The 25,383-nt window shown below is 40.6% G+C and overlaps 3 protein-coding genes and 2 non-coding genes across 6 annotated transcripts; 1 reads left to right on the top strand and 4 right to left on the bottom strand.

The window, feature by feature from the left end:
• Positions 1–55: 55 nt before the first annotated feature.
• On the bottom strand, positions 56–12,363 carry LOC145652613 (valine--tRNA ligase, mitochondrial-like). 2 transcript variants are annotated; one of them, XM_081703543.1, is made up of 31 exons: positions 12,144–12,361; positions 11,925–12,045; positions 11,617–11,811; positions 11,429–11,510; positions 11,179–11,279; positions 9,424–9,545; positions 9,132–9,198; positions 8,928–9,025; positions 8,662–8,743; positions 8,403–8,522; positions 8,185–8,293; positions 7,996–8,084; positions 7,792–7,882; positions 7,431–7,558; positions 7,172–7,275; positions 6,889–6,970; positions 6,643–6,719; positions 6,430–6,517; positions 6,006–6,099; positions 4,693–4,763; positions 4,433–4,558; positions 4,127–4,231; positions 3,551–3,619; positions 3,392–3,470; positions 3,053–3,183; positions 2,501–2,653; positions 1,836–2,054; positions 1,477–1,588; positions 942–1,147; positions 568–717; positions 56–386 (listed from the first exon to the last, which is right to left on the bottom strand). In XM_081703543.1, the coding sequence occupies exons 3-31, from the start codon at positions 11,806–11,808 to the stop codon at positions 303–305; spliced, it is 3,231 nt and encodes a 1,076-aa protein (XP_081559669.1). In that variant the 5' UTR covers positions 11,809–11,811; positions 11,925–12,045; positions 12,144–12,361; the 3' UTR covers positions 56–302. The 2 variants fall into 2 exon arrangements, 1 of the variants encoding a protein (XP_081559669.1); XR_014118892.1 differs by lacking the exon at positions 1,477–1,588 and having other exon boundaries at positions 11,925–12,363.
• Positions 12,364–12,434: 71 nt separating this feature from the next.
• LOC113590325 (protein phosphatase 1, regulatory (inhibitor) subunit 11) lies at positions 12,435–17,632 on the top strand. Its single transcript, XM_027030414.3, has 3 exons — positions 12,435–12,717; positions 15,848–15,956; positions 16,126–17,632. The coding sequence occupies exons 1-3, from the start codon at positions 12,640–12,642 to the stop codon at positions 16,302–16,304; spliced, it is 366 nt and encodes a 121-aa protein (XP_026886215.2). The 5' UTR covers positions 12,435–12,639; the 3' UTR covers positions 16,305–17,632.
• Positions 17,633–18,813: 1,181 nt separating this feature from the next.
• On the bottom strand, positions 18,814–24,827 carry LOC113590328 (uncharacterized). Its single transcript, XM_035529373.2, has 7 exons — positions 24,756–24,827; positions 24,400–24,440; positions 24,146–24,199; positions 23,993–24,055; positions 23,768–23,810; positions 20,806–23,593; positions 18,814–20,349 (listed from the first exon to the last, which is right to left on the bottom strand). The coding sequence occupies exon 6, from the start codon at positions 21,732–21,734 to the stop codon at positions 20,820–20,822; it is 915 nt and encodes a 304-aa protein (XP_035385266.1). The 5' UTR covers positions 21,735–23,593; positions 23,768–23,810; positions 23,993–24,055; positions 24,146–24,199; positions 24,400–24,440; positions 24,756–24,827; the 3' UTR covers positions 18,814–20,349; positions 20,806–20,819.
• On the bottom strand, positions 23,890–23,953 carry LOC113590339 (small nucleolar RNA SNORD52). The gene has a single exon (XR_003412089.1). It is a non-coding gene; the product is annotated as a small nucleolar RNA SNORD52 (small nucleolar RNA).
• Positions 24,276–24,340, bottom strand: LOC113590340 (small nucleolar RNA SNORD52). Its single transcript, XR_003412090.1, has one exon. It is a non-coding gene; the product is annotated as a small nucleolar RNA SNORD52 (small nucleolar RNA).
• Positions 24,828–25,383: the final 556 nt, after the last annotated feature.

Raw genomic sequence — 25,383 nt, 5'->3', positions numbered from 1 at the left:
GCTTTCTGTAAGATTGCCCCATACCGCAGTTAGAGATCTAATTTGGACAGCAATGCGTGATGTTTTAGCTTGATTTTTTATTTATTGCTGAAAAAAAACCAAAAAACAAACAAACTGGCCGTACTCAACTTTCATAAAGACGAATTCTGTTTCTCAGTAAAGGTTCCATAATCTGAACAGCTGAGTAGCTAGTTACATGGTGAGCAAGTTATTTCATGCAGCCAACGTGTACAAAAACATTTATTTAAAGAGTGCCTGCTTGAAGTGTAGATGCAATTATTTGTCGCTCTTCTTACTCTTCGTTAACTGTCTGGAGCATTTTTTACATCCTTCAAAACTAAAAGCTGGTTATCAATGCTCTTTAGTTCTTGCTCTAATGCTGCAATCTGTAGAGGGTAAGAAACGAGAAAAAGACTACAAGTTGTTTTATTTAAATGCACAAGAATACTGGCTATGTTTAGCAGGAAATTAAAATGGAAAACAATATGTAGCTAAGCATTAATATAACATGTAGTTTTCATTCCTTCATGTAAAATGATTTAGCACACTCCTCTAGTATATGTTCACCTTATTTTGTGTCTCCTGTTGAATATGCTCAGGTGCCTTTTCTGTGTAGTCTGGCACTTTGGTCTGAGAGAGAAATCGCTGAAGTTTGGAGAGAAGCTTTTCTCTGCGCTGGGAAAGGAGGGTTACCTGTTTGTCAGCATTACTGAATTTCTATAGAGAAAGAGTATGAGAGAAAGAGCACACTACATTGATTACCTTGATACCTTTTAGGGTGAATATATAATATGCATATGAATATATGCAGTAATAACTTTTTTTTGTCACTGTATTATAATTTAATTATACATGATACTCTATGCTACTGGCAAGAGAAACCAGCCTCATGGCCCATAGACTGTCTGATAAACTGAAGCACTAGTGCATTTCTCTGCTACCTGCACATCAAGGTGTAACTGGATGGAATGGCCAGCCACACCAATGAAGCTCCTTTCAGGTGGTGGAGGTGCAGAGAAGAATGGCAGGGAGGCAGCACCCTCCAGAGGACAGTGCAGGTAAAGGTTAGAAATCCGGCCCAGAACACAGATAGCATGGCTGAAATTGTAGAGGGTCTGAGCCGTGTCTGGTGTGCACACTGCCCACACTATAGGGAGATGAAAGAAAGGTGTTTCAAAGTTCAACAGAACACTGACTTTTTCATGTTACTTCAAAATGGTTGTTAGGGTAAATAGTGTTCAAAGTTTATTTGTCACATACATAGTCATACACAGTATAACTGGCAGTGAAATGCCTTTGGTGAATGCTCTGCCCGTGGCCGAGGAGAGATACATAAAATATACTGAACAGGGAAACGGATGTGGATTGGATTGTAGTATAGTACTGTAATTTTATATCCACTCTAATTTTCGTCCTAACAGACAAAGCAAAACAATAGGAAAAAATGCACTTAAAAAAAACGGTCTTGGGACTCACTATCAGGTCTTTCCTTGGTTATGTGATATTGGGCCCTTAGTGACCTTGCCACCCTAACCACTTCCTTTACCAGGGGGAAATCAACTTCCTCTTGAGGAAATTGCCAGTGAATCTGGCAGGAAGCAGGAAGAAAAAAGATAAGGCCAAAATCAGGAAATTAAGGAACAGTGCGCAGTTATATAAACAGTCAATGTTCTCTGCTCAGTGTTCAGTGTTAATTGCTGTCAACTGGTGACAAAATCATTATTGAACATTTCCTGCAACCAGATAATACCTTTTGGGCCATAATTCACAGATGTCATAGTTTTCTAGCTAAAGAAACATACACATGCATATAATTCCAATTTTCTTTGGCTCACCAGCTGAGAGGCCTTTGGGTAAGGCTGCACACACACGCTGGTCACAGCCCTGTTAGTGTCTGGACCATAGGGCTGCAGTCTCTGCCATAGCTCCTCTGTGAGAAAGGGCATAAACGGGGAGAGGAGGCAGAGAGAGAGAGACACGCAGTGATAGAGCACAGCAGTGGCTACCTGCCTCGCCGCCATGTCCTGCTGTTTCAGCACTGGCTTGATGCATTCCTAAATGAGCAGGAAGGAGAGAAAGCAAGACAGCCAATCTTACCGAGCAGACAGTAGTCGAGAGAGATCGTAGATTTGGTAGAATCCCTGATATTAAAGATGCTCATTATATGTCATTTGTTAATATGGCAATACTGGACTCCCCAGTACAGATATGGTGCAGGGCTGCAAATTTGCAAATGATTTATTCAACACATCACAAGTCGTCTTGTGTAGTGTGAGCATCCTTACGAACCTTAGACACAGATAACTGTGTTCTGGGCATTCTGATGAATCACACTTTTCATATGATCCAAAAAAATGCAAATCATTTTTGCAAAAATATGGATCAATCTTTAATCGCATCACATTCAAGGATCACATCAACTGTGGTTTTAACGCAGCAGTGCAGTGTTTTCCTCCTCATCATGGAGCCGTACCTGTCAGAATCCAGGGACAGAACTCACCAGATAGACGTCACAGAGGTCATGGAGCCAGAAGGAGTGCAGAGCCGACGTGACGGCGTGAAGCTGGTAGCTCTCAAAGCTGCTCTCACACTGCTGCACGGTGCCCGAGAGACGCGAGCAGATCCACCTGTCTATGCTCGACACGGGAGATGTCTGAGGAAGAGAAGAGAGAAACGGGATGTGAAGAGTGTTTGGGCAAAGAATCGGTGACATGATATACATTGCCATTGCCATATACAAAAAGAAAGCTATGCTCAAAATAAAAAGTTACTAGTTTTGCACTGTTTTGGGCTCGTGTCTGTAACTGATTTTCAGCATATTCTGTTGTTTAGCCTTTGCAGAACTCCAGTAGGAGTCTAGTATATTAAGATAAGATAGAAAATTAGCAGAAATAAGAAAGTTGAGAAGACAGGAGTCATAACACAGTAAGACAAGACGCAGCCTGTTTTCTAATGTTAAACCAAGGGGAGATCAATAATAACAGGAATATGTAAATCAGCTCTCCTGTGAGTAAGCTTTAGCCTGTACTGTGCATGTTATCGTAGACGTTACCTCAGACAGCGGCGTCACTAGAACATCTGTGTCCACAAGAGCACCCAGGGTGAAACGCACAGTCTGCCACATCTTGTTACAAAAGTGTCTGCAGCCCAGCACCCGAGACATGGACAAACTTATGTCCTCCCCTGCCAGTTAGCCATGTGGACAGATGGAGAGAGTCAAAAGAACACAGATCCACACACAAATGGGAAGGAAAGGAAGGAAAAATTAAAAAAATATCCATGCTATCAAATTACCTCTGAAAACTCTGTGGACTAGAATGTGACAAACTTGTTAAACTATAGGTGGAATATTTTTGTATGTTCATACTGAAGAACACAAACAGGCACCGACCTTGTGCTTTGTAAGAGCAGAGAGCAAATCGTAAGGCATCTGTGCCACATTCTGGAATGCCCTCTGGGAAATCTTTTCTCTGTGAAGGTGAAACATGGAAAACATTCTGAGCTATGAGATCAGTTGTAAATCACTGGAACACACGGTGTCTTTACTGACCTGTGCCTCCATAGCAACGGATTTCTCTCTTGGGTCCAGATTCCCTTCCATTACTTTTTTTTGAAGTCCCTAAATAGACCACAGGGATATATGATGGACACAAAGATCTACTAACTCTGAGTATACATAAGATGCCTGCTGATTCGACTTTGGTGTTTTCACCAGTAAAACACAAATCTTTACACAAAGTGTCCTTGAACTGACTCATTATAGTTAAAGAGTAAAGATGAAGGAATGCTACAGCTTGTACTTTCATCCTTATAACAGGGAGGTAAAAATAAAATAAATAAAATAAAAAATAAAAAGCCTAAATATGTTCTCAAAGATCTCAGATGCTGACAGCTTTTCGAAAACCTGAAATTTGGTGCAGTTTCCAACTTTATTAAAGAGTCTCTTAATAAAAACAGCTCAGTCTTAAAGGGAAACATAAACCATATGAACCTGAGAGCTGGCACTCTTGATTCAACAGAAGCTGTGGCCTTCAAAATCTACAAGGATTTATTCTCCATACAAGGACTGTTCTTATATTGAGCCACTGATGCTCTGCTAATCCCACAGTGTCCACTGGCAGCATACCTCCAGAGAGACACCTGAGATTACATCCAGAGGGTCGACGACATTTCCCAAAGATTTACTCATCTTTCGGCCATACTTATCTCTCACCAGCGAATGAAAGAGCACCTGAGAGTTCAAGAAATGAAAGGGCAAAAATCAGATTAAGAGATGTGTCAAATGTGCAGAAAACTCAAAAACATTTTGTGTGACATTTGTTTTGTACCTTTATTTTTATCCATGTTTTAATTTTTCAATCTGAGTTTGTATTTGAGTTCCTGGGTCTCTAAAGATGTGACATTAAAGATGTTAAGAAGATGACTACAGCACCTGTTTAAAGGGCAGCTGGCCAGTCAGTTCTGTGCCTAGCATCACCATCCTGGCCACCCAGAAAAAGATAAGGTCACTTCCTGTCTCCAGAACAGTATTGGGATAGAACTGCTTCATGTCCTCTGTCTGTGGATTGGGAAGTAATCCACAGATATATTCATTTAGGATTAGTCATGATTTAGTTTTTTTTGTTTTGTTTTTTTTTAAATCTATGTGCAATTTACTTTCTTATCTAACGAAAATCCAAAGGAATATTCTACCTGCTGAGGCCAGCCTAGTATGGCAAAAGGAAAAAGAGCCGAAGAGAACCATGTGTCCAGCACATCTGGATCTGAAACATGAAAGGTAGAGGTAGTTGGAGTCGATTGAGACATGATTTCATTTTAAGATTAAACAATTTTGTTTTTCAAAGACCCATCTTAAGCCTCAACCTAGAATTAATGAATACTTGTATGGTGATTCTTCAATGAAAATGCTTTTTCTTGGCAAAGCTGAGGAATTGTGCTTTTAGCCTTAGTGTATGCTTAACCTGTAACATCAGGTAGAGATGTATAGTCAAACCTTATACTATACAGAATTGGTGAGTAATGGCAGTGTTCTGGAGAAAGAGATATAGATATATTCAAAATTGTAGAAAAGTACACAGAGTTTCCAGAAAAACAGAATGTTTCAGCCAGAGGTCCTTCTTCAGCTGTTCAAAGTGCTTCACAGAAGGAGATGCCATTTCATCAAGGAGAAGCACTTTGATACCACAGCAGATGATGCACCTCTGTCTGAAAGGTCATTTCTCTATAAACAGAACACAATAAACAGTACTTTACAACCCAATTAATTACACAGTACTTTACTAAACTATTTTGAAGATCTATCTCTATCTACTTCTCCATTGCCCTTAATTGATGTTCTCTTGCGAAATGTCATGATGTTACTGAGCCTCAAACCCATCTCAGTTGCCATGGCTACTCCGACCAACCCCTCATATCCCCTTCTGTAGCCCACCACACCTCCACCCCAGCCAACTACTTCTCCATTGCCCTTAATGGATGTTCTCTTGTGGGATGGGTCTTGGACACACACACACCATCAGGAAAAGACTAGGACCTCTAGAAAATTGGACTACACAGCAATTACTTATTAGTTTATTATTGGTTATTTATTTTTCTCTTAAAATTGTTATTATTGTGGTGAGCGCTGTCGGCCAGAGTTGGATGGGGCCCCCCTTCGAGTTTTCCTCTCAAGCTTTCTTCCTCATGTTCTTTTTCCTTTCCATTGTCGCCATTGGCTTGCTTACCGGAGGCCTGGACTTGGGGACATTTGTAAAGCTGCTTTGTGACATGTAAAAAAGCACCACATAAAGAAATATTTGAAGTTAGGAAAGAAAAGAGAAAGAAAAGGAAAGAAGAGAAAGAGCTGGTCTGTGCTCTCAGAACTTTGGAACCCCATGGCATGAACATTATGATTTAAGTTTGTTCCTCCTCCTGAAAATCAAAAGCACTTTGCTTGCACAGCTGATGAAGGAGTTCTTAATCATTAGCAAGTTAAACTGATGATTGAAGGCAATGATTATAGTCACCCTGAGTCAGAGTCATGGCATCAGGGCTTACTCCGAACTTAATGGCAGCACGCTCCCTGGCCTGTGCGTCACTGCTGGCGCAGACCCACTTCTCCTGAAGAGGAAATGTTCAGAATTTCTGTGTGTGTTTCATAATGGGGAATGTGCCTGAATTTCACTCATCACATTTATCTAAACCTAAGCATTCCCTGGTTTTGAAAGAATGTAGCAAAACGTTGAAACATATATGAAAATATTTTAATGGATTCAGTCTTAAGTTACTGAACAATGGTTAGAAGGGTCTCGATATGGAAACCTGTGTAACTAAGACAAATATAATCTGTGGGTTTTTTGTAACCAAGACATCCACAGATATAATTAAGTAACAATGAATGAATGAATGTTATATAAATGAATCATTAATTTCTCTAAAAGCTGATCCTACTTCTTGTGTGTCATCAGAGTCTGGAAAAGACACTCGATAAGCTGGAATCTGATGACCCCACCAAAGTTGTCTGGAAATGCACCAATCACTGTAGGAGGAGTAAGGTGATACAAGAGGGAGCATTTTGTAGACTTATAGCTGTCAAAAGATAAATTAAACCTTCATTTTTTCAAGATAACACCTGTGCAATACAATCATTTTAGAGATACATACCTGATGTTAGACAGCCAATTCTTCCAAATTTTAGTGTAGAAGTGAGGAATTATTTCCAGCGCTCCCTCATCAACAGCCTAAAAATGGTAAATATTTGCCAGTATTGGGGAGTATAAAACAACAATGGAACATTTAGCTATTGTGCGTAGATGCAAATGTTTTGAAAAGTCAGATAAGCTCATTCCTTAAACAGTACCAGCTCGATCTACAGCTACACGTTTAAAATGCGCTAGTACACATGCATACCTGAATTGCCTTTTGTGCCATTCCCTCACAACGAACAAACCACTGTTTCTTCAGCAAGGGTTCAATGACATCTCCAGATCGGCTACGGGGTGGGGGGGTGGTAGTGACAGCACAGCGTTAGGGCAAAAGGTGAAAAATACATTTAAAATCACCTTTAAAGACAAAACCAGTAGAGCTACAGTGAAATACAAACACAAATACAACTGTGCAACTTGATGAGCAGCTCAACAAAGTTTGAGATGTGAAATATGAAAATTGACCCTTGTTGTGACTCTCATAGCACCTGCAAATAGGTAAATACATGGCATGGTCCCTCTTTCCTCTGAACAGCTTCTTCTCCATCAGTGCACCAATGACTTTCTCTCTGGCCTCAAATCGCTTTACACCCTGAGAAGAAAAGGCAATGGGGTGCTCAGAATACACCAGATGAGCAGTAATCAGATGTGGGTTGTCAGACAAACTGTTGCTCCAAGAACAATACCTTACTTTAAAATGGTACAGGTTTAGGATGGGAGAATACCCAGTAATAGACAGTTCTGTACCTTGAGCCACTGGCCACAGAGAGAGGTCATGGTTCCGTCTCCTCCAATCACAGTGAGTCGTGGCAGAGAATGTCTCTGCGCAAGCACAAAGTCAGTGAAGTCATGAGCAGGAGTCAGCTTCACAGCTCCTATAGTGCAACAGGAGAGATGTGCTTTACTGTAATTCATCATAGAGAGGAAAAATGTATTTATAGGAACACAGATCTTGACTGTACAAAACATATAAGTAACTCATAATAATTTGTCTAATTTGTAGAGTATGCGCCCAACTATTTGTATTATCCAAAAACTGAAAACAAAACAATAATAACTATGGACATTGAATCAATAAACACCCATAAAACAAACAAACAAAAAATACCTGTTCCTATCTCCATGTCCACCACAGTGTCTGTGATTATAGGCAACAGCCTATTTGTAAAAGGGTGTCTGCATTTTTGTCCATGGAGACTCTAGTACGAAACACACAGGCCTAACAAGTCTTATAGATTTACGCAGTAGGTCACATCACATAAAGAGTTAGACAATGGCGACCACAGAAGAACGTATGCTTCACTATATGTACCTGATATCGGGGGTCATGAGGATGCACAGCAATAGCCACATCCCCCAACATGGTCTCAGGGCGTGTAGTTGCCACAGCGACCTCTCCGTCTAACACAGACAACAGTATAGAAGAACAAAGCTAGGTGCAATCAAGAGCAAAGTTGGATTAAAAAAACAATCCAAAATAAAAGAAGACAAAACTGCTCACCATTTCCCTCTATAGGATAGGCAAATGTAACCATGGTGCCAAATTCTACTTTCTGCTGGTAACCAGGGATGGATAAAAGGGTCTTGCCAGACAGCTGCTTTGAGTTTACCTGAACAGAAACAAGCTCACGTACAGCAGTCTTCAGCTTTAGAAAGGAGTGCTTCTGAGTTATCATTGCACATGGTCCTGCTGCGGACGTTGAAACGGCAACAATATACCTCAACGTCTGAGACGGCTGACTCAAGGCTGCAACTCCAGTTAACCAGGCTCTCAGAGCGGTAGATGAGCCCCAAGTCACACATCCTCACAAAGGCCTCTGTGACAGCCCTGCTGAAGCCCTGAAGGGAAGGTCACACGAGCGAGCAGATAAGGAAGGTAGTCAAAGAAGAGAAATGAACGGGAGGATGTAAAGGGTAATGATAAGTGAGCTTGTGACCAATGACGTGCGAGATGGACTGTGGTGGCGTTCCGTGTTACCGGGTCCAAAGTGAAACAGGCCCTGCTCCAGTCCAGTGACGCTCCTAGCTGCCTGAGCTGGTGATAAATTTCATCTCCTTTCCTGTAATTCAAACATTAAACACTGTACTCAGTCAGGCGATTCATTACTAATACACATGCACTGGGAGTCACTTGAAATGCATGCAAAATGTGTCCTTCTGTATACACAAATCTAGAAACATAAAAAAGGAAATGCAAAGCTTTACAGAAATTAGCAACAGCAAACTAGATTATAGCAGACTCACTCCTTTTTCCATTTCCACACCTCCTGCAGGAACTCCTCTCTACAGTATTCCTGCCGACGCTTGCCATAGTCCCGTAACAATCTCCTCTCCACCACCGACTTAGTCAGAGACAATGACAGAACATTTCATAAAACTCAGGGTGCTCAAAGTTCAAATAGTGTTCTCCTTCCCCAAGGTATATGGAACAGGAAGGAATAAATATACCTGTGTTGCAATCCCAGCATGGTCACAGCCTGGCACCCACAGCACCTTGTAGCCTTGCATACGGCGCCTAAACAAACCACAAGTCATTCTGTTATCAAAGTTAATTTCAGCACCACTGTGATGATAAGACATTTTCAGTGGTGAGCCACATATCAGTGCATTACATAACACAAACGATTCTCATAGTATGCATGACTAAATACACAGATGTTTTTTATTAACACCATCATGCATTTACCAATATGCACATTTTTGTATCCATGTTAAATCAAACAAATAAACCAGTTGTTACCAGCGAGCTAAAGAATCCTCTATGGCCACTGTCAGTGCATGTCCAAGATGCAGAGCACCAGTGACATTTGGCGGTGGGATGCAAAGAGAGAAATACTTGTCAACAGCATGTGGGATCTCCCTCTAAACAAATGAAAAGGAACATGTCAACACAACATCTATAACAGACGAAAGATCTCATCAAACTAGTGATATTGAAATGAACACAAAACGTAATGCCATTTGTCTTGGTCTGAAGTGAGTTAATCTAATCATAAAAGACCCTCATCCTAAGAGGTATTCAATCCAGTCTACAGTCCTCTATCAACACACCCTGTCCAGGTAATCAAGAGCTCTGAAGCACTTCATTACCTACATCAGGTGTATGAGGGGCTGGAACAGAGCAAAGAAAACATCTGACTCGGGTTCTGAGGACTGGATGGAGCTCCTCTACACAGAAAATGTGTCATGCCCTCTAAAATGGCCACAATTGACCAAAGAACCCTGATTTACACTTCACACAGTGCCTTGCAGATTTACATTTTTACACAAAGCTGTCACTTTTATCCAAAGTGACTTACATTTATGATTGAATACAACTTGAGTAACTGAGGGTTAAGGGTCATGCTCAGGGAACCAACAGTGGCAGCTTGGCGGTGGTGGGGATTGAATTGGCACCCTTCTGATTACTAGTCAAGTTCCTTAACCACTGAACTACAGATGTATTCAATGCTGCTTAAAGGTCAAAATTGCAAAAAACACTAACTGAAAAATGCTGTAATGCTTGATTGCATAAGTATTCAACTCCAGTGCTGTGGAACCTTCAAGTTTACACAGATGAAAGCTATTGCTCTAACTGGACCCAGTGGGATTTAACTGACCTCTAGCTGTGAATTATTTAAAAAGTTCAGATTTTTGGGGGATAAACACCCTCTTAATTCAAGTACTTTTAGTCAAACTGTGAATCTAAAGGAAAGTTGTAAAAATGAAGATCAAAATGTATCCTAAAGAAATGACAAATCAGGTTATAGATTAGCAGGGACTAGGCATTTTGTTAAAGGATGGACAGATGGTGAAAGACAATATGCTTGTCTTCCAGAAAAACTAAAGCTTGGGAGTAAGTTCACTTTTCAGCAGAACAATGTTTTATAATAGCAAAGCTAAAGATTTGCAGATCTCAGTTCATTCAGAAAGCTGTGACACTATTTGAAAAGTACAGTCCACAAGTGACCTCCCACCAACAACCTGGAGCAGATCTGCCAGGGAGGATGGGTAAAATTAGTCCCAAATAGTTTGCAAAGCTAGTACAAAGACCCCAACAGACATAAAGCTGTTACTGCAACAAAATGTGGTAGCAGTCTGAAGGACTCTTTAAGTAGCATTTTTCAGTTTCAAAGATCTGATAATAGTAAATACTGACTTAAATTTTCAAACAGCATATTGCTTTGCAATAAAAATATGGGCTTGGACAATCTGTGTCACTTGTAGTACAGATGAATCTGATGACTCAGGGGGGTGAATACTTTTGCACTGTTTGTATTCTTCAAAACATAGCTTTGGATTCATGGCAATTGAAACTAATATTACTCAGTTTACTTTTGTTCAGATGTTGCACACATGTCTCTTCAAAAACGGTTATTAATGGAGATAAATGTGAGGATACAGCTTGTGTTCCACCATCTGTCGGATGTAATCTATCATGCCTAGAGACTTAATTGGTTTCCTTTCCTGAGGGAAAGTCCTGGATTGCATTTGAAAGATGCTCTTCTTCTCTTACGTGTTTCTCGGGGCTGAATAATTCCTCTTTCTCCCACCAGTGATACCAGCAGGACTCCACATATTTTGGACTGTACGTCTGTGGGAGGGGCAGAGTGGTGTCTGGTGGAGAAAACAGAACAACTGGCTCACAGTTGTTCTAATACTAGTCGGAGCACAAAATTCCCAAGCACAGTTACTCTTGTTTCGGTGTATGGGTTTGCATGACTGTAATACTGTTTGGTTAAAAGGATAAAGAGAATACATGGTACCTTTCTTCTCTCCAGGCAGCGTGGCACCGGTGTATATTGCCCTCTCTTTTTCTGACCATTTCACTCCAGAGTTATCAACATTCTGTCAGATAATATTTTCCCTCATTGTCAACAAGGTCTTGGGTCAAAGGTAAAATTAAACCGCATACATTCAACACTACATTCTCTAACACATAAAGGTAGCATACACTGCTGAGTATAGCCTTTTCTCTCTTGTTTTTCCGCTTTGCCTTTTCTGCCTGAGACCTCAGAGGATGCAGAGAGGAAGAGGGTGGAGGCGCGGTCGTCTGAGAGCACAGTCTATCCCCCCATGTAGTCCAGACGCTGTGGATGCTTCCAGTGCCTGCCCTGAAACACCTGCCACTGGTAGATTTCCACATCGCCTAAAATAAAATGCAGACGGGCTGTATAAAAAAATTCAAGCCTTGTACCGTTACAGCGCCCTATTTATATGGAAGGATAAATCAAGCGCATAGTCATACAAGCAATTAAATACCTAGTAACGATAGGAAGTCCAGTGGCTAAAGCGAGGTCACTTGTCAATGCTGGCTTCGTTTGAAAGTCGCAGAACATATACACTTTTCTCCTACGTCTGAACGGTCTTAGACAGGTAGCTACTGTTGCAGTTATATTGGAATAAATGGTATTTTACAATACAGCAAAGAAATAGATAACCATCTATCTTAATGCACCTTCAGTCTGTGTACTTGGCTACCTTAGGGCGCAGACATGTTGGGAGCTAACATCAGATTTTACGCGAGTGACGGACAATATTTTGAATAAGACAGTACATTTTAAATAAATATTATTAAAACACTGCAATTAAAACCCTAGCGCCGCAACTTTGGAATATACATACAAAGGTGTTTTTTTTTTTGTTTTGTTTTTTTTAAATTAGACGCGTTTAACGCTGTCGACAACACGTAGGTCGCTGCACATCGAGCACAAAATCCGGAAAAGGTCCGTCTGCAAATGTCCTCCGACTCGTGGGTTACGCCAGGTTGAGCTGTCATTACCTCGACGCGTCGGAGCCTTACTGTGGGCCTGTTGTGGTTTTTTTATTTTTTTGTTATTATTATTATTATTATTATTATTATTCATCTTATTATTCATCTTATTAGAAAAAAACCCAACTAAACCGTTGTCGACTTGGCGTCGTTATTACACACCAAAAGGACGCGAACCTGCTGACTTTGTGCGATAACGCTGCTATGGCGGAGGTACCAGGCACGTCGAGTGAGACGATAACGGAGACCGTTCAGGCAGCCACACCGCCGCCTCCTCAGCAGGTGAGAAGATGCCTGCACCACGAGAAGTTATCATCCGATGAGGGGAAAAATATTTCAAATAGCTGGAAAAGTTTCTTATGCTTCAGCTGTTATGTGTTCCTGACGAGCACTACAGTCGATTAACGATCGTAGCTACCTTAGCTAGCCTGATTAGCTGATTAGCTAGCTAGCATGAAAGACAATTTCTACCTGCTTCTGTAATCACCGGTATTAATATTACCTGTAATCAGCTAGCTAGCAAAAATAAGACAAGTTAAATTAGCTGGCCGACTTAATGTTTAAGATATATCAGTAGCTAGTTTATAGATGTAGCTGAATAGTTTCAGTTAAAATCAAAATATCATTGATTAAAAGCTAAGGTACCGTTGGTTATGTAAACGTAATGTAAAGTACTGAGACTGATACGACATGTCTTTGCTGTGGTTCAGACTGACAGGGCAGTTGTCGTTTTGTGCAGATCTTAGATAGCGTAGCTAGTTAACACCCTGGTGTAGACGCTCACTGGTGAGCTAAGTTCAGTAATAAACTAATTGGGTTTAATGGTGTTACACGTTTGAGAAAAGCGCTGACGACGGCGACTCCCTGCAATTCTTCTCTGACATGAGTTCTTGTAGCTTTAAAACGCGACGTAGCAAGGCAACAAATACCTTGTCTCCAGTTGCTTCACTAAATAGAATAACATTTTTATTTGATAACGCAGCTCTCTTATTCGCGTATGGTTACCCATTCCGGCAATCATGTAAAAATGCTTTTTATTATTACCGATAATTTAATGTTATTAATAGCATTACAACGCACGCTGGTTTATGTATACAGTACATTACGGTATTAATTTGCAATAATCTTTTTACATTTACAGCATTTGTCCAGAGCATCTTATATAATTGCTTGTTGTTTCTGTCAAATAAATATCCTCTTGATATTTGTTATATAGGTGTTAAACATAGTGTAGCTGGGGCAGCAACCACACCCTGTCTTTTAACCTAGGTCTTGCAAGCAATGAACTTGTGCTCTGGCCACTGGAGTGATGGTGTAGATCACACTGCACTCAACTTCAGGGAGCAAACCTCTGCGCTTCACCCATTCCATGTGTCCCTCATGCAGTCACCCTTCATCCAGGGCCACAGCTGTGCCTTTTATCAAGGGATCACACTGGGATTTGTACCATCCCCTCATTACAGGGCATTCCTTTAACCATGAACACATTCACAATAGCCTCACTGGGCCATCCCAATTCTGAGACTGCTTGTAGTGAAGGCTGAAAACGGCACCCAAACCTTTTCTCAAACCCAAGTCTTGCAGCGGAAAACGTACACTGCCTACCAGAGCAAAGAGACGGAGCACCACAGGACTGGCCCAGCAGCCAGAGCACCCATTTTACCTTCCTGAGAGACGGTCTCCCTCACACGACCCTCTCCTTTAGTTGACGACGGTCTCCCTCACACGACCCTCTCCTTTAGTTGACGACGGTCTCCCTCACACGACCCTCTCCTTTAGTTGACGACGGTCTCCCTCACACGACCCTCTCCTTTAGTTGACGACGGTCTCCCTCACACGACCCTCTCCTTTAGTTGACGACGGTCTCCCTCACACGACCCTCTCCTTTAGTTGACGACGGTCTCCCTCACACGACCCTCTCCTTTAGTTGACGACGGTCTCCCTCACACGACCCTCTCCTTTAGTTGACGACGGTCTCCCTCACACGACCCTCTCCTTTAGTTGACGACGGTCTCCCTCACACGACCCTCTCCTTTAGTTGACGACGGTCTCCCTCACACGACCCTCTCCTTTAGTTGACGACGGTCTCCCTCACACGACCCTCTCCTTTAGTTGACGACGGTCTCCCTCACACGACCCTCTCCTTTAGTTGACGACGGTCTCCCTCACACGACCCTCTCCTTTAGTTGACGACGGTCTCCCTCACACGACCCTCTCCTTTAGTTGACGACGATCTCACAGCAACACAGTGATGTCCAATTGTGCATGAAAACAGTTCTGATATATAGCTCAAAGATTTTGTAATATCCCAGTATGTGTTTCTGACGTGTCTATAAATTTCTGAAGGCGGCTGTTTGCAGTTTCTGAAAGTTGGTTAATTGTGTGCAAATAACTAGCTAGCACAGCAGAGCATAATTATTGTGGGGAAAGAAGACTACACTTTGGGTTTGTTTTTTTCCAGACTTTGGCAGAGCTATGCTCAACACACCAGTGCTTCTCACAGATGAGGTTAATTATTTGTGCTATCGCCATGTCATTAGAGGGCAGCAGGTATATCTCCAGCAACTTCTCCACTATATTCCTGATGCATGTGGCAGGGCCTGCCTACTTGATGTACTGTTTGTTGGGTTCCATGCCATCTCTCTTACCTGCCATCCGTCCTACTATTTGGTATACTGTTTGTTCATTTACTACAGGTTGGCTGGGTGACATTCACATTTCCAGCCTGCTCACCACAAGGTGTTCTCATCAGGCTTTAAGCTGTTCTTTCTGGCATTACACTCCGTCACTAGCCTATATGGGGACTGTCGCAGTTTGTCACTATGTGAGGAAATCCACCCACCCTTGGTCTGCTTATGTGGGTGGCTCAGAAATGGAGGGTTTCAGCCATATATAGACAGCTTGTACCTTTTGCTGTGTATGTTTTTGAACCATGGTTTTGCCTGGATCCTTTCTTCAGCATGACTTCTCTGCCTGAGGTGAGGCAGGTTCTTGCAAGTCAGACAGGTTCATATCATCAAATGATAAACTATGACTGCTATCCTCATTTTGTGTGAGTGAGCATGTGGGCTTGATGCCATTATGCTTTGGATGCTTTGGTTGCCGGGATAAGAAGCAACAAAAGTTGCAGGAATAATCTACGTTGTTTTTTTTTCCACTTCTCATTTTTAGATCCAAGGCTGATTCCCGGTTCAGTCCATGATTTACAAAATGTGAAAGGTGTCATCTGTTTTCTTTTTTTTTCCCACATGCCACAATCCCTGAGAAGTAAGGCCAGTGTGCAGGTTGCCTAAATCAACAGCTTTAAGTTAATGTCCGCTATATATCCAAGCAAGTAAACTGTTGGCTTAAACTCTCTGGATACAGCTTTATTAGGGTAATTTTCATTAGGGTCATCTTCTGTGTCCTGTAGGAAGGAAGAAGCTTGACCATCAAGCTTCGAAAAAGGAAGACAGAAAAAAAGGTTGAGTGGTCCAGTGACACAGTGGACAATGAACACTTGGGTAGGAGGTCCTCAAAATGTGAGTATAGTTTATGCTCAAATGTCCATTTTTAGCAGGTCTCACCATTTGAAATGCCATTCCATTTATTGTGTATTGTTTACTTGAAGGTTTACTTCTGAGTTGAACGTTGTACAAAGAATTCTCTTCCTTCTCTTCCTCATTTCGAGTCTTCAATTTTGTTTGTCAGGTTGTTGCATTTACGAGAAGCCTCGACAGTTTGGCGAGTCCTCCTCGGAGAGTGAGGGAGAGGATGACGAAGGCTGTGGTAGTGCCCACTGCATTCTTGGACATGGGAGAGGTCATGGACAGAGAGAGAGCAGTGGGAACACGGTGCCCCCTAGCTCTGGGGGTACAAACCCTCACTAATTATGAGTGAGACAGTTCAATTGGTGGCAAAAGTAAAACGCAGGGTGGACAACGCATTCATAATTTTCCATCCAACTACTCACACTGTAAATCACTGCATTTCTGCATTTCAAACAAGGTTGATGAAGAGCAGAAACTTGTAGGTAAATGCAGGGTGACATTTAAAAAAAAATTCTGTCTCTTAACAATGTAATTAGTAGAAAGACTTAACAGTTCTTGCTATCTGAATGCTGTGGAAATTTTGGATTTGTTGTACATAGGACACTGGTTTCAATTTCCTTTTATAAAGTGTTCTTTATTTATTTGTCTTAAATGTTAAGATCATACAAGTTCTGTCTCTTCCCATAGTTTCTTCTTTTATTGCAAGTTAAAAAAAATGATCAAGAGCCCTTATGAAGCTTGAGCCAGTGGTCGTATAGAGTAGTGACATGTCGTAGTATGTATTATCAAAACATCTGGCTCTAAAGTTGGGGCCTCTGGTTAGAATGCAGTGTTCCCAGTCCAAAGACTTTGAGGTTGTAGACCCCAAAGAACAAGGCCAGTATCCTCTCTTAAAACAACACACTGATACAAAATGGTATTTACTATTGGAGACAAATTAGAAGAAAGAAAGAACTAACCTTAGGACTTTTACAAAGATGTAATAGAGTTGTGATTCTTGCAGTGATGTAAATGATTTCTTACTGAGGGCATATATACCTACATAATTTTTTTTTCATATGAAGTACTTCACATGGTGGAAAGTAAAAATAGTGAGAAACCACTTTCACTCATAGCATGTATCTCATGGTGAATAATTTTGTGTCATTGCTTTTGATAGTGACACTACTGATACTTTTCTTGCTGACAATCAGACATGTAAAGTCATGAGAGTAAACTTGGTAAAAAGCATCACGCATATACAAAAATCAGGACGCTTCACCAAGGAAAAGATGACTAGTACTGAGCTCTGGTTTTGAGAAGCCTGGCTAAATGGCACTAAAATTATACATTTTGTATTTGTGAAATGGGCTTGAAGTTAGATTCTCAGTTACATGTGTGTGAAAGACCTACTAGGGTAAAGGAAGCAAAGACACAGGCAATTAGTACTGTTGAGTTAAAAAGTCTCTGGTACACACCCCTGAATTATAGTGACACTTAAGCCTGAAATAATGATTTCATTGTTAGTCCCTCTTCTTCAGTGTTGTGGGTAGATAAAACCAAAACATCAACAGTGCATAGCGAGCACCATACTGAAATAGTGGAGTGTGTGGAGACAGGGCCTGTGTCAGGATATCTTAAGGCTGCCATACTTACTAGCTGTGATTAAAACTACAGCATAAATGAGACCACACGTGTGTTCATTTTTTTTTTTTCCATTCAGAGTTCTTCAGTTTGTAGGCTAAAACGAGCAGCTATGCATCGGAAATGGCGCAGGCAATAAGTAAAATCAAGCAGTGGAATATGAGAAGCACATGTAATGCGCATGGTATTACACAAAGGATCCATGGATGTGGCCTTCTCCACTTACACTTCTTTCCAGGATTATGTTTATTTTGAGTAAACCTGGGGGAGATGAGGCCTATATAGATCAGTATGGATGACAAAAGCCTATGAAAAGTTGTCTCCTCCTGCACTGAATTACAGCTGTTTACAGTCCATTCCTTTAAGGAATTTTGTAACACTCACACGTGTGCCACCATTTTCTACTACACCATGAAAGTACTGAGGTTTGTGTACTGTGAATGCACTTCTATGTACATAGCAGAAGTCATAATAGAGCAGATATAACATGAATCTGCCAAACTGCTGTAAATGAATAAATAGATCAAAAATATGTTGCCATGTCTTCTCAACAGATGTCCCCTCTTCTCAACAGATGTCCCCTCTATTACAGCAGAAGGATCCTTCACATCCTTTCATTATGGGTGCTTAAGCGTAGGGCTTTATGGTTTAGAAGGGGACTGATTGCTTGCTGAAATAATTTCCCCAAAGCATGTTTACAAATGAAAAAATGTCAACCCTTTATTGAAAAATTAGCTATTTATAAGCTTCTACACAGTTAAAAACATGTTTGGCGGTTGGATTCTCCTCGTACGTGATCAAAACCAAACTGCTGATTGCTGTGAAATCAAATTTCTTAGCACACTATGTCGCAGTAATAGAGGTTACTTTTTATAATCAGCATAATTTAAACACCCTTAACAGCAGGGGATCAAAAAGCTATTGACAATTATTTTAATGTGCCTTTATAACTGCAAATATGCTGAGTGATGTTACTCCAGATAATGGCTCAATGTTTTAATATATATTTGGCGTGTAAAAGGTACATTGGAGACAGTACTAAAAATGGATTTAATTGTCATCTTCCATTTCTAGCTCTCACCTTTACTTACTCTAGCCAGTTTACTCTTGCCAATTGGGGATTAAGCACAAGCAAGCCTCAAAGACTCACAGACTCCTCATCCAGATGGACCTTACATCAGCAATTCTGTTATGAAATAACAAGTAACACCAGTACAAGTATGTATGTGGTTGAGACAGATTTATTACAGCCATAGCAACTATTTCAGGCTCAAAGTGGTGAACAGTGATTATTTAAGAACTTGGCATTCCTCTGTTCAAACAGTTTAAAGGCTTATTTCACATCACATGTACTCAATATTATTTTGCTTAGACCAAAAATGTACCACTTTTTACTGCTGTACACCCTGTTGTCTCCTTTTTAACAGTGATCCTGCACTTTAATGTGACAGACATTAAGGAAAAATCTTAAAAGGGCATTAACCAAGCTATTTTGGCATTAACAGATTTTTTTTTATTTACCTAGTAAAAGCTTTTAAGATATTAATAAACAATGCTATAAGTGATATGCACAACAACAAAACTTCAAAAAGCACTTCACTGTAATTGGAATTATGATTTAATTCCAATAATCATGCAATAATATACCTGTGGTGGACCCTCAGGTAATAAATAGGAAAGACACATTTGTGTCATTATGGCGTGCATCTGCCAATGATCGTGTAGTGATATAAAACGTAATGTTAACAAACTAATTAGCTAAATGTTAATATAGTACAAGCACAAAATTCAATCAGGTATTAAATTCAGTAAGGTAGTAGATTTAACACAGTCTTGTGAGATTAAATAAACAAATGAACTGAAAACAAAATTGAGTTAATCGCATCACAAAAACACACAAACCCTAATGATGCCCATCTATTAAAACAAGAAAGAAATGCAACTATTAAATGGGAAGTATAGCATGTGCACACTTATAAACCTTTGGCAGATAAATAACAATAATGAGTTAATGATATGGTACAACATGGTGCTCAAGGCCTGGCTGTATTGTACCATGGGAGCAATTGCAGCCCTTCAAGTTCACTTTCTTAATTAGGCTTAAGGATCTCAAATATTCCCAAGTACCCCTTTAAAGGAAGAATCCATGTCTATGCATTTATTTTGTAAAGACTGATATAAAGTACACAGAATATCATTAATATGAAGAAATGATACAAATGTGTTAAATGTGTAAGGCAGTACAAATACTATATGAGAAGTCTGGCAAATGTTTACATCAGGCAATGCTGCATTAAAAAGCATATCTCAAGGTAATTCGCTGGTGGTGACAGGACCTTTAAAGCCACTGGGTTTACCTTTCTGTATTCACACTTTAACTATCGTTCCCTTCTTAAGCTCACCTAGTGCACCGAGAGTGAGGGCCACACAGCTAGATAGGTCAGAGAGTGCCTTTTCAGTGCATGTTATGCAGGTTACACTCGACTCTTACTTACAATGCAACCTTCTGAAATTCCACCAACTCGGGTTCAAAATATAAATACATCATCATAAAATCCTATTGTAGCAAAAGGCAGAGTTTCCTTTGAGATCAGGCCTCTTCTGTAGTGACTATGTAAAAGAAACTGATGAATGTTGTCTTCAGGAATTTGTGTCATACAGCCTTATGCAGTGTTTGGCTCAGTCACTGATCTAACTGTGATGAAGTGGTCAGTATGTGGCTACACCACAAAGACATAGGCCTCCCCATATTAGTAACAACCTGCAAAAAAAATGATGAGTGATTATTACTAAATGAATAAAAACTGATCCCACAACAAGTCAAATCAAAAGCCCTGCCCTTAAACACATATTTTTATGCAACACTGATTTCATTCAGAACCATCAATTATACTAGTTGATAAGAATTCAGGAAATGTGGGAAAAATTCTACACAGATAAGTGAATTTGCATACACACAAATGCAGATGTAATTATTGAAACCTTTTCTGAAGAGTTATCACTGACCATGACACAAAGGGACTATCGTGCTGCACATTAATATTTCAGGCTAGGGTTACTGGTTTATAGCCCTTGGAAAATGTCACAGCTTCTTTATGGTGGTTTATTGATTTAATCAGCACACCCTTCAGGAAAAGTGACGACACCGAGACCTTAGGCCTGAGCTAAACAGAAGAATATTCATCTCTGTGCACGTGTCTTTTGGGGTGAGAAATACCTGAAGATGACTTCTCAGTGCACATCCACTCCTTTGTTGGTGCTATCAGTCGTATCACTCTGTTGCCCTGCGTCTTCCTCCTCTTCCACCTTTCCATCTTGCACCTCATTAGCCCCTGTTCCCAAGATCACACTCTGCTGCACACTGACGGAGATAACCAAGGCTTGAATGATGCCATAAACCAGAGCAAACTGGGGTAGGTACTCCTGGACCAACCAGAGCAGTCCAGCCATCCCCACCGAGGATACAAAAAACATGGCCATGCCATGGAGCCACAGTTTCAGAGCACCGTGTACACCAAGGATATCAAGGATGAACTTGGTAGGGGGGGAGACCATCCAAAGGAATCCAACAACAAACAGGTCAAAGAGGTGGCGAAGGAAATTGAAGCATATCTCGTAGTGTTCTGGAAGGATATCTCCAGTCCATGTGTGAGCCAAAACCTGGATCAGCGATGACCTCTGTGAAAGGGGTGTGGGAGATGGGGGCGGGGTGCCGTAGTCGGAAAGCTCTCCATCTTTGGAGTCAGAGTCCCATGGTGCCTCATTCCAGACTGCAAATTTCCTTTGCCCAAGTCCGCTGCTGTTGGTTGAGCTCAGCCTAAAGAAGGAAGAAGGAAGCACCCGACTCCACCAGCGTGGGGTGCTCTGTGAGCCTGCTGTTTCTGACTCAGCTGCAGTCAGTTCTTCTATTTCTAAGGGCTTGTGCGTTTCCTCCTCCGCTTCCCAGTATTCCTCTGCCTGTGTCTTTGGGTCACATTGATTTCCCTGCCCACCCCAAATCCAAGAAGTTACTCTCCCGAAACCCCACCTGCTTTCTACGCGACCTTCGCTTGTAAACGTCGTTTCTAGTTTTCGTTTATTGCCCCAAGGGCGATACATGTTGCTTGGGCTCATCCATGCCCAAACACGTCCTACAACAGCAGTCATGTCTTTCGGTTACTTTATCCTGATAAATATGCGAAACGTTTCTCCAAATTAAAACTGACCATACGATAAATGTAAGCTAATTAACATATATTAAATACTAAGGTAAATCAGATAATTTCAGTAATATCCCAAGACATATTTCAAACTCTTGATAGGACGGACAACAAACAATCCAACCTAGCCACTTGCAAATGTCATCTTTCACATATTCTGATGTTACATAAGAAGTACCGTAGACCACACCTGTTGAGGTGGTTTGTCGTCTAAATGAACCAGTTTACCTAAACAATTTAAAGAATTAAGGGCACACCTAGCCGATACACTCACCAATAAACTTATGAAAAAAAACCAGCCTTTACCACGTCTACATTTCGTGTATTAGCAAATATCACCAAGCGCTAACGAGCTAACTACAAATTCAGTGTATTTAGTTAGCTAGCGTAGTAAACAAAACAAAAAAGATAGCCAACTTCCTTGAACATTTTCCTGTTTTTGAGCACTTGGGTCCGTGGTAACAGCTAGGTTAACTATCTAGCGAGCTAACATCGACTTACATGCGATCAGGGGCCAATGTTTCTAGTACTAGTTACTGGCAGATCCCCAGTTCGGTTATCCAAAAATGTTAAACACTCAAAGTGACTATTATACTAGTCAACGGTATAAATATTTGAAACGAATGCATCAATATCGGCAATGGTAATGTCTTAGCTAGCTAGCTTAGCCGACTAGATTCCAGCAACATCGTATTGTCTTCGGCAGAAATCTGGCGTTGCTCACTAAACATTATCTTGGCTACCAAAGTTTTTAGAAACGATACCAGCCTCACACTTGGACCTAACGCAATAAATATCGACATTTAACTACACCGCCATCACAGCCACTGATGCAGATTCGTTTTAACTACATCGCCATCACAGCTACTGAAGCAGCCGCTTACCCAAAACACATCAACGTCGTGGTGATATAGTGCGAACCTCTTAGACAATTTATATTAATATTCACCTGGTGGCGTTGTTAGCCAATTTGCGCCATGACGAATGCAAATTTTAGATGGTCTGCCTATTTTAAAGAGACATTTAGTAACCCCGACAACTGTTAGGAAGCTGATGTTGCCATTGTTTCGGGGCAGTACGTGGTTATGAAGCTACTGGTGAAACACCGCGAAGACAGACATGTCCAAGACTTAAATCACGATTTTCGTATCAAAAGTCCCGTGGATGGCACGTACCTTTGGCTGCATTGCGTGTTTAATACAGCTGTTTGAATGTACAATATTCAATAATGTTCCGTGAAGATGACAAGCGATCTAATGTCACGTGTTTTTTTTTTTTTTTTTTAAAGATAGGCATACGCACATTCAGCTTCCTACATACCCTCCTTTTAATACGGTTTAAAAATTGTTCAAAATTCCAAATTCTCCATAAGCCTTATCCAATTACCATGTCTAAAAATAATGCAAGCGAGCAATTTATTGAAAGCAGATATTAAAATGCACCACCATAAACTGACACTAACACAAATCATAAAAGTATACTATTTTGGCAGCAGTTAGGTTTTGTAATTGAGACCTCCTGTCAAAGGATAAAGTATTTCTGTAAATACCAGTCCACAGTACTTGATATACCATCACAACACATTTATAAACAAACTACTGCACTGATGAACCCCAAGAAAAAAAAAAAAAGGGGGGGGGGGAGGGAGAAAGCATCAGCAAATCTCAATCAACAAAATCAAACACTTTATTTTCCTCGATGGCCCAATTCAGCATAATCAGAAATCATGATTAGATAAGCTGCATCTGAGAGGCAGAAATGTCTGGTGTCTAGCATGACCTCCTTCCACCATCTTCCAACTGCAACCTACAAGATACAAAATAATACAAGTTACATTCAGTTAACAGCAAAATTTCAGTATGACCTGCTTGTCAGTGTTTCAGTGCGCTGCGAGAAAACTTCATCAGTTTCAGTAGAACCGAAAAATGCAAGTCATCATCAACACCAACTAATAGAAGGCAGAAATGGAGATCAGCTCACCTGGGAAGCTTTTCTGGTCAGTGTACTATTCCATCCTGAAAATCTGAGGGAAAATGGGCAGCCATTTTGTTAAGTAAGCAGCTATTCTGGTAGCACAAATCCTTGAATATATCAGAACTGTGTGTTCAGTGTTTTGTGAACCACATCAAGTTCTCAGAGACTCTAGTCTATTGAATCATCATTACACAGGTTAGCAGTTGCAATAGTTTGTAATACCAAACAAACCTTAGCACTGACTCCTGCTTCTGTGAACGCCAGGAAACACCATCCTCCAAATCAACAGGTTTTCTGGAGACCATTAAAAAAAGCAGAAATAAACATCCCAAATACAGTAAGGGAAATACTTGACCTTGCTAAAAGTCAATTTTTAACACTTACCACTAGAAAAATCCTCCTGATGTTACGTACCATCTTCAGTAAATTCTGTAAAGCCTGAAAAGAAAGTTAACGCATTTTAGACTTGTTCTGAAAGCATGACTCTTCCTGCATGTACAGCACTATCTTAACATGTTCAGCGCACTGTAGAGCTTCATGTTGTAATCAGAGACTCTAGTCTCAGGAATCATCATTACATGCCAAGTTGTATATGCGGGTAACATGTCGTTTTGTAATGAGCAAACCTCGCTACCTACCATTTTCCACAAGCCTGCAGTCAGGGCCCATATTCGCTAACCTACAAAACAAAGCAACAAAACACGCCATATTGGTTGCAAGGCTGACTGGAAACCCACATAACCATTTGCATCTTATAAAAATAAACGTTCGGCTATCATTGAATTATCGGAACAGGCAAACCCCCAATTTACATCAGTCTAGCTAGCCACAAGGCATACTAAAGGCAATTTTAGTGGCTAGCCAACAATTAGCTACCAACAAACGTTACATCCATCAAGCTTAGACAATGTAGCATTGCACAATTAGTTAATATGTATGCAAAATTATTTTACAAATAAACCATAAAAAATTCTAGCATGCATCAACCACCAACCTAGTAAGACATGTCTCGTGAAAGACCGAACAGAGCAACTCGTGCAACATTTTATTGGGGTCTTAATTCAACCCTAGGGCGCCAAACTAAGTGCCTGATTAAAAAAAGAACCTCGTTAATTTAGTGGTTAGGCGGTGAAACCAGTTTATGTTAGGAACAATGGATATTTAAATCATAACATTCATTCCACATGGTTCTAAAGATATGAGAGATAGAAAGTTATCCGTTTTTTCAATTATTTTTAAAAAGCTGTGTTGCTGCCATTGCAACAACCTAGAATGCAAGCAGATATGTCATTAATGCAATGTACATTAACATTAAAGAAGACCTTATGCTCATTTTCATTGTTGATAATTTTATGACGACGTAAATACATTCTAGCCATAAAAGAATATAAAAGAAAAGGGCCTGTACTTAATTAGCAAAAACATTATCAGGAGCCTCCTGATATTATGTCAGGTTTAGCTAAGAAGTCTACAGATGAGCCTTGGGTATACCTACACCAAACAACTCCAACTTGGACATTCAAGTAGATAAATACCTTCTTTGGTTTAAAGGTCACAAATGTTACAGTATAGCCTCTAAATGTGGGGAATTGGGCTATCTTATGATAATGAGTTCAGGATGA

The sequence above is a fragment of the Electrophorus electricus genome, chromosome 2 (genome assembly GCF_041902795.1).
Source record: "Electrophorus electricus isolate QZ-2024a chromosome 2, ASM4190279v1, whole genome shotgun sequence".
NCBI lineage: Eukaryota > Metazoa > Chordata > Actinopteri > Gymnotiformes > Gymnotidae > Electrophorus > Electrophorus electricus.
Note: the sequence above shows the minus strand (reverse complement) of the source record. Positions and strands in the feature narration are given on the sequence as shown.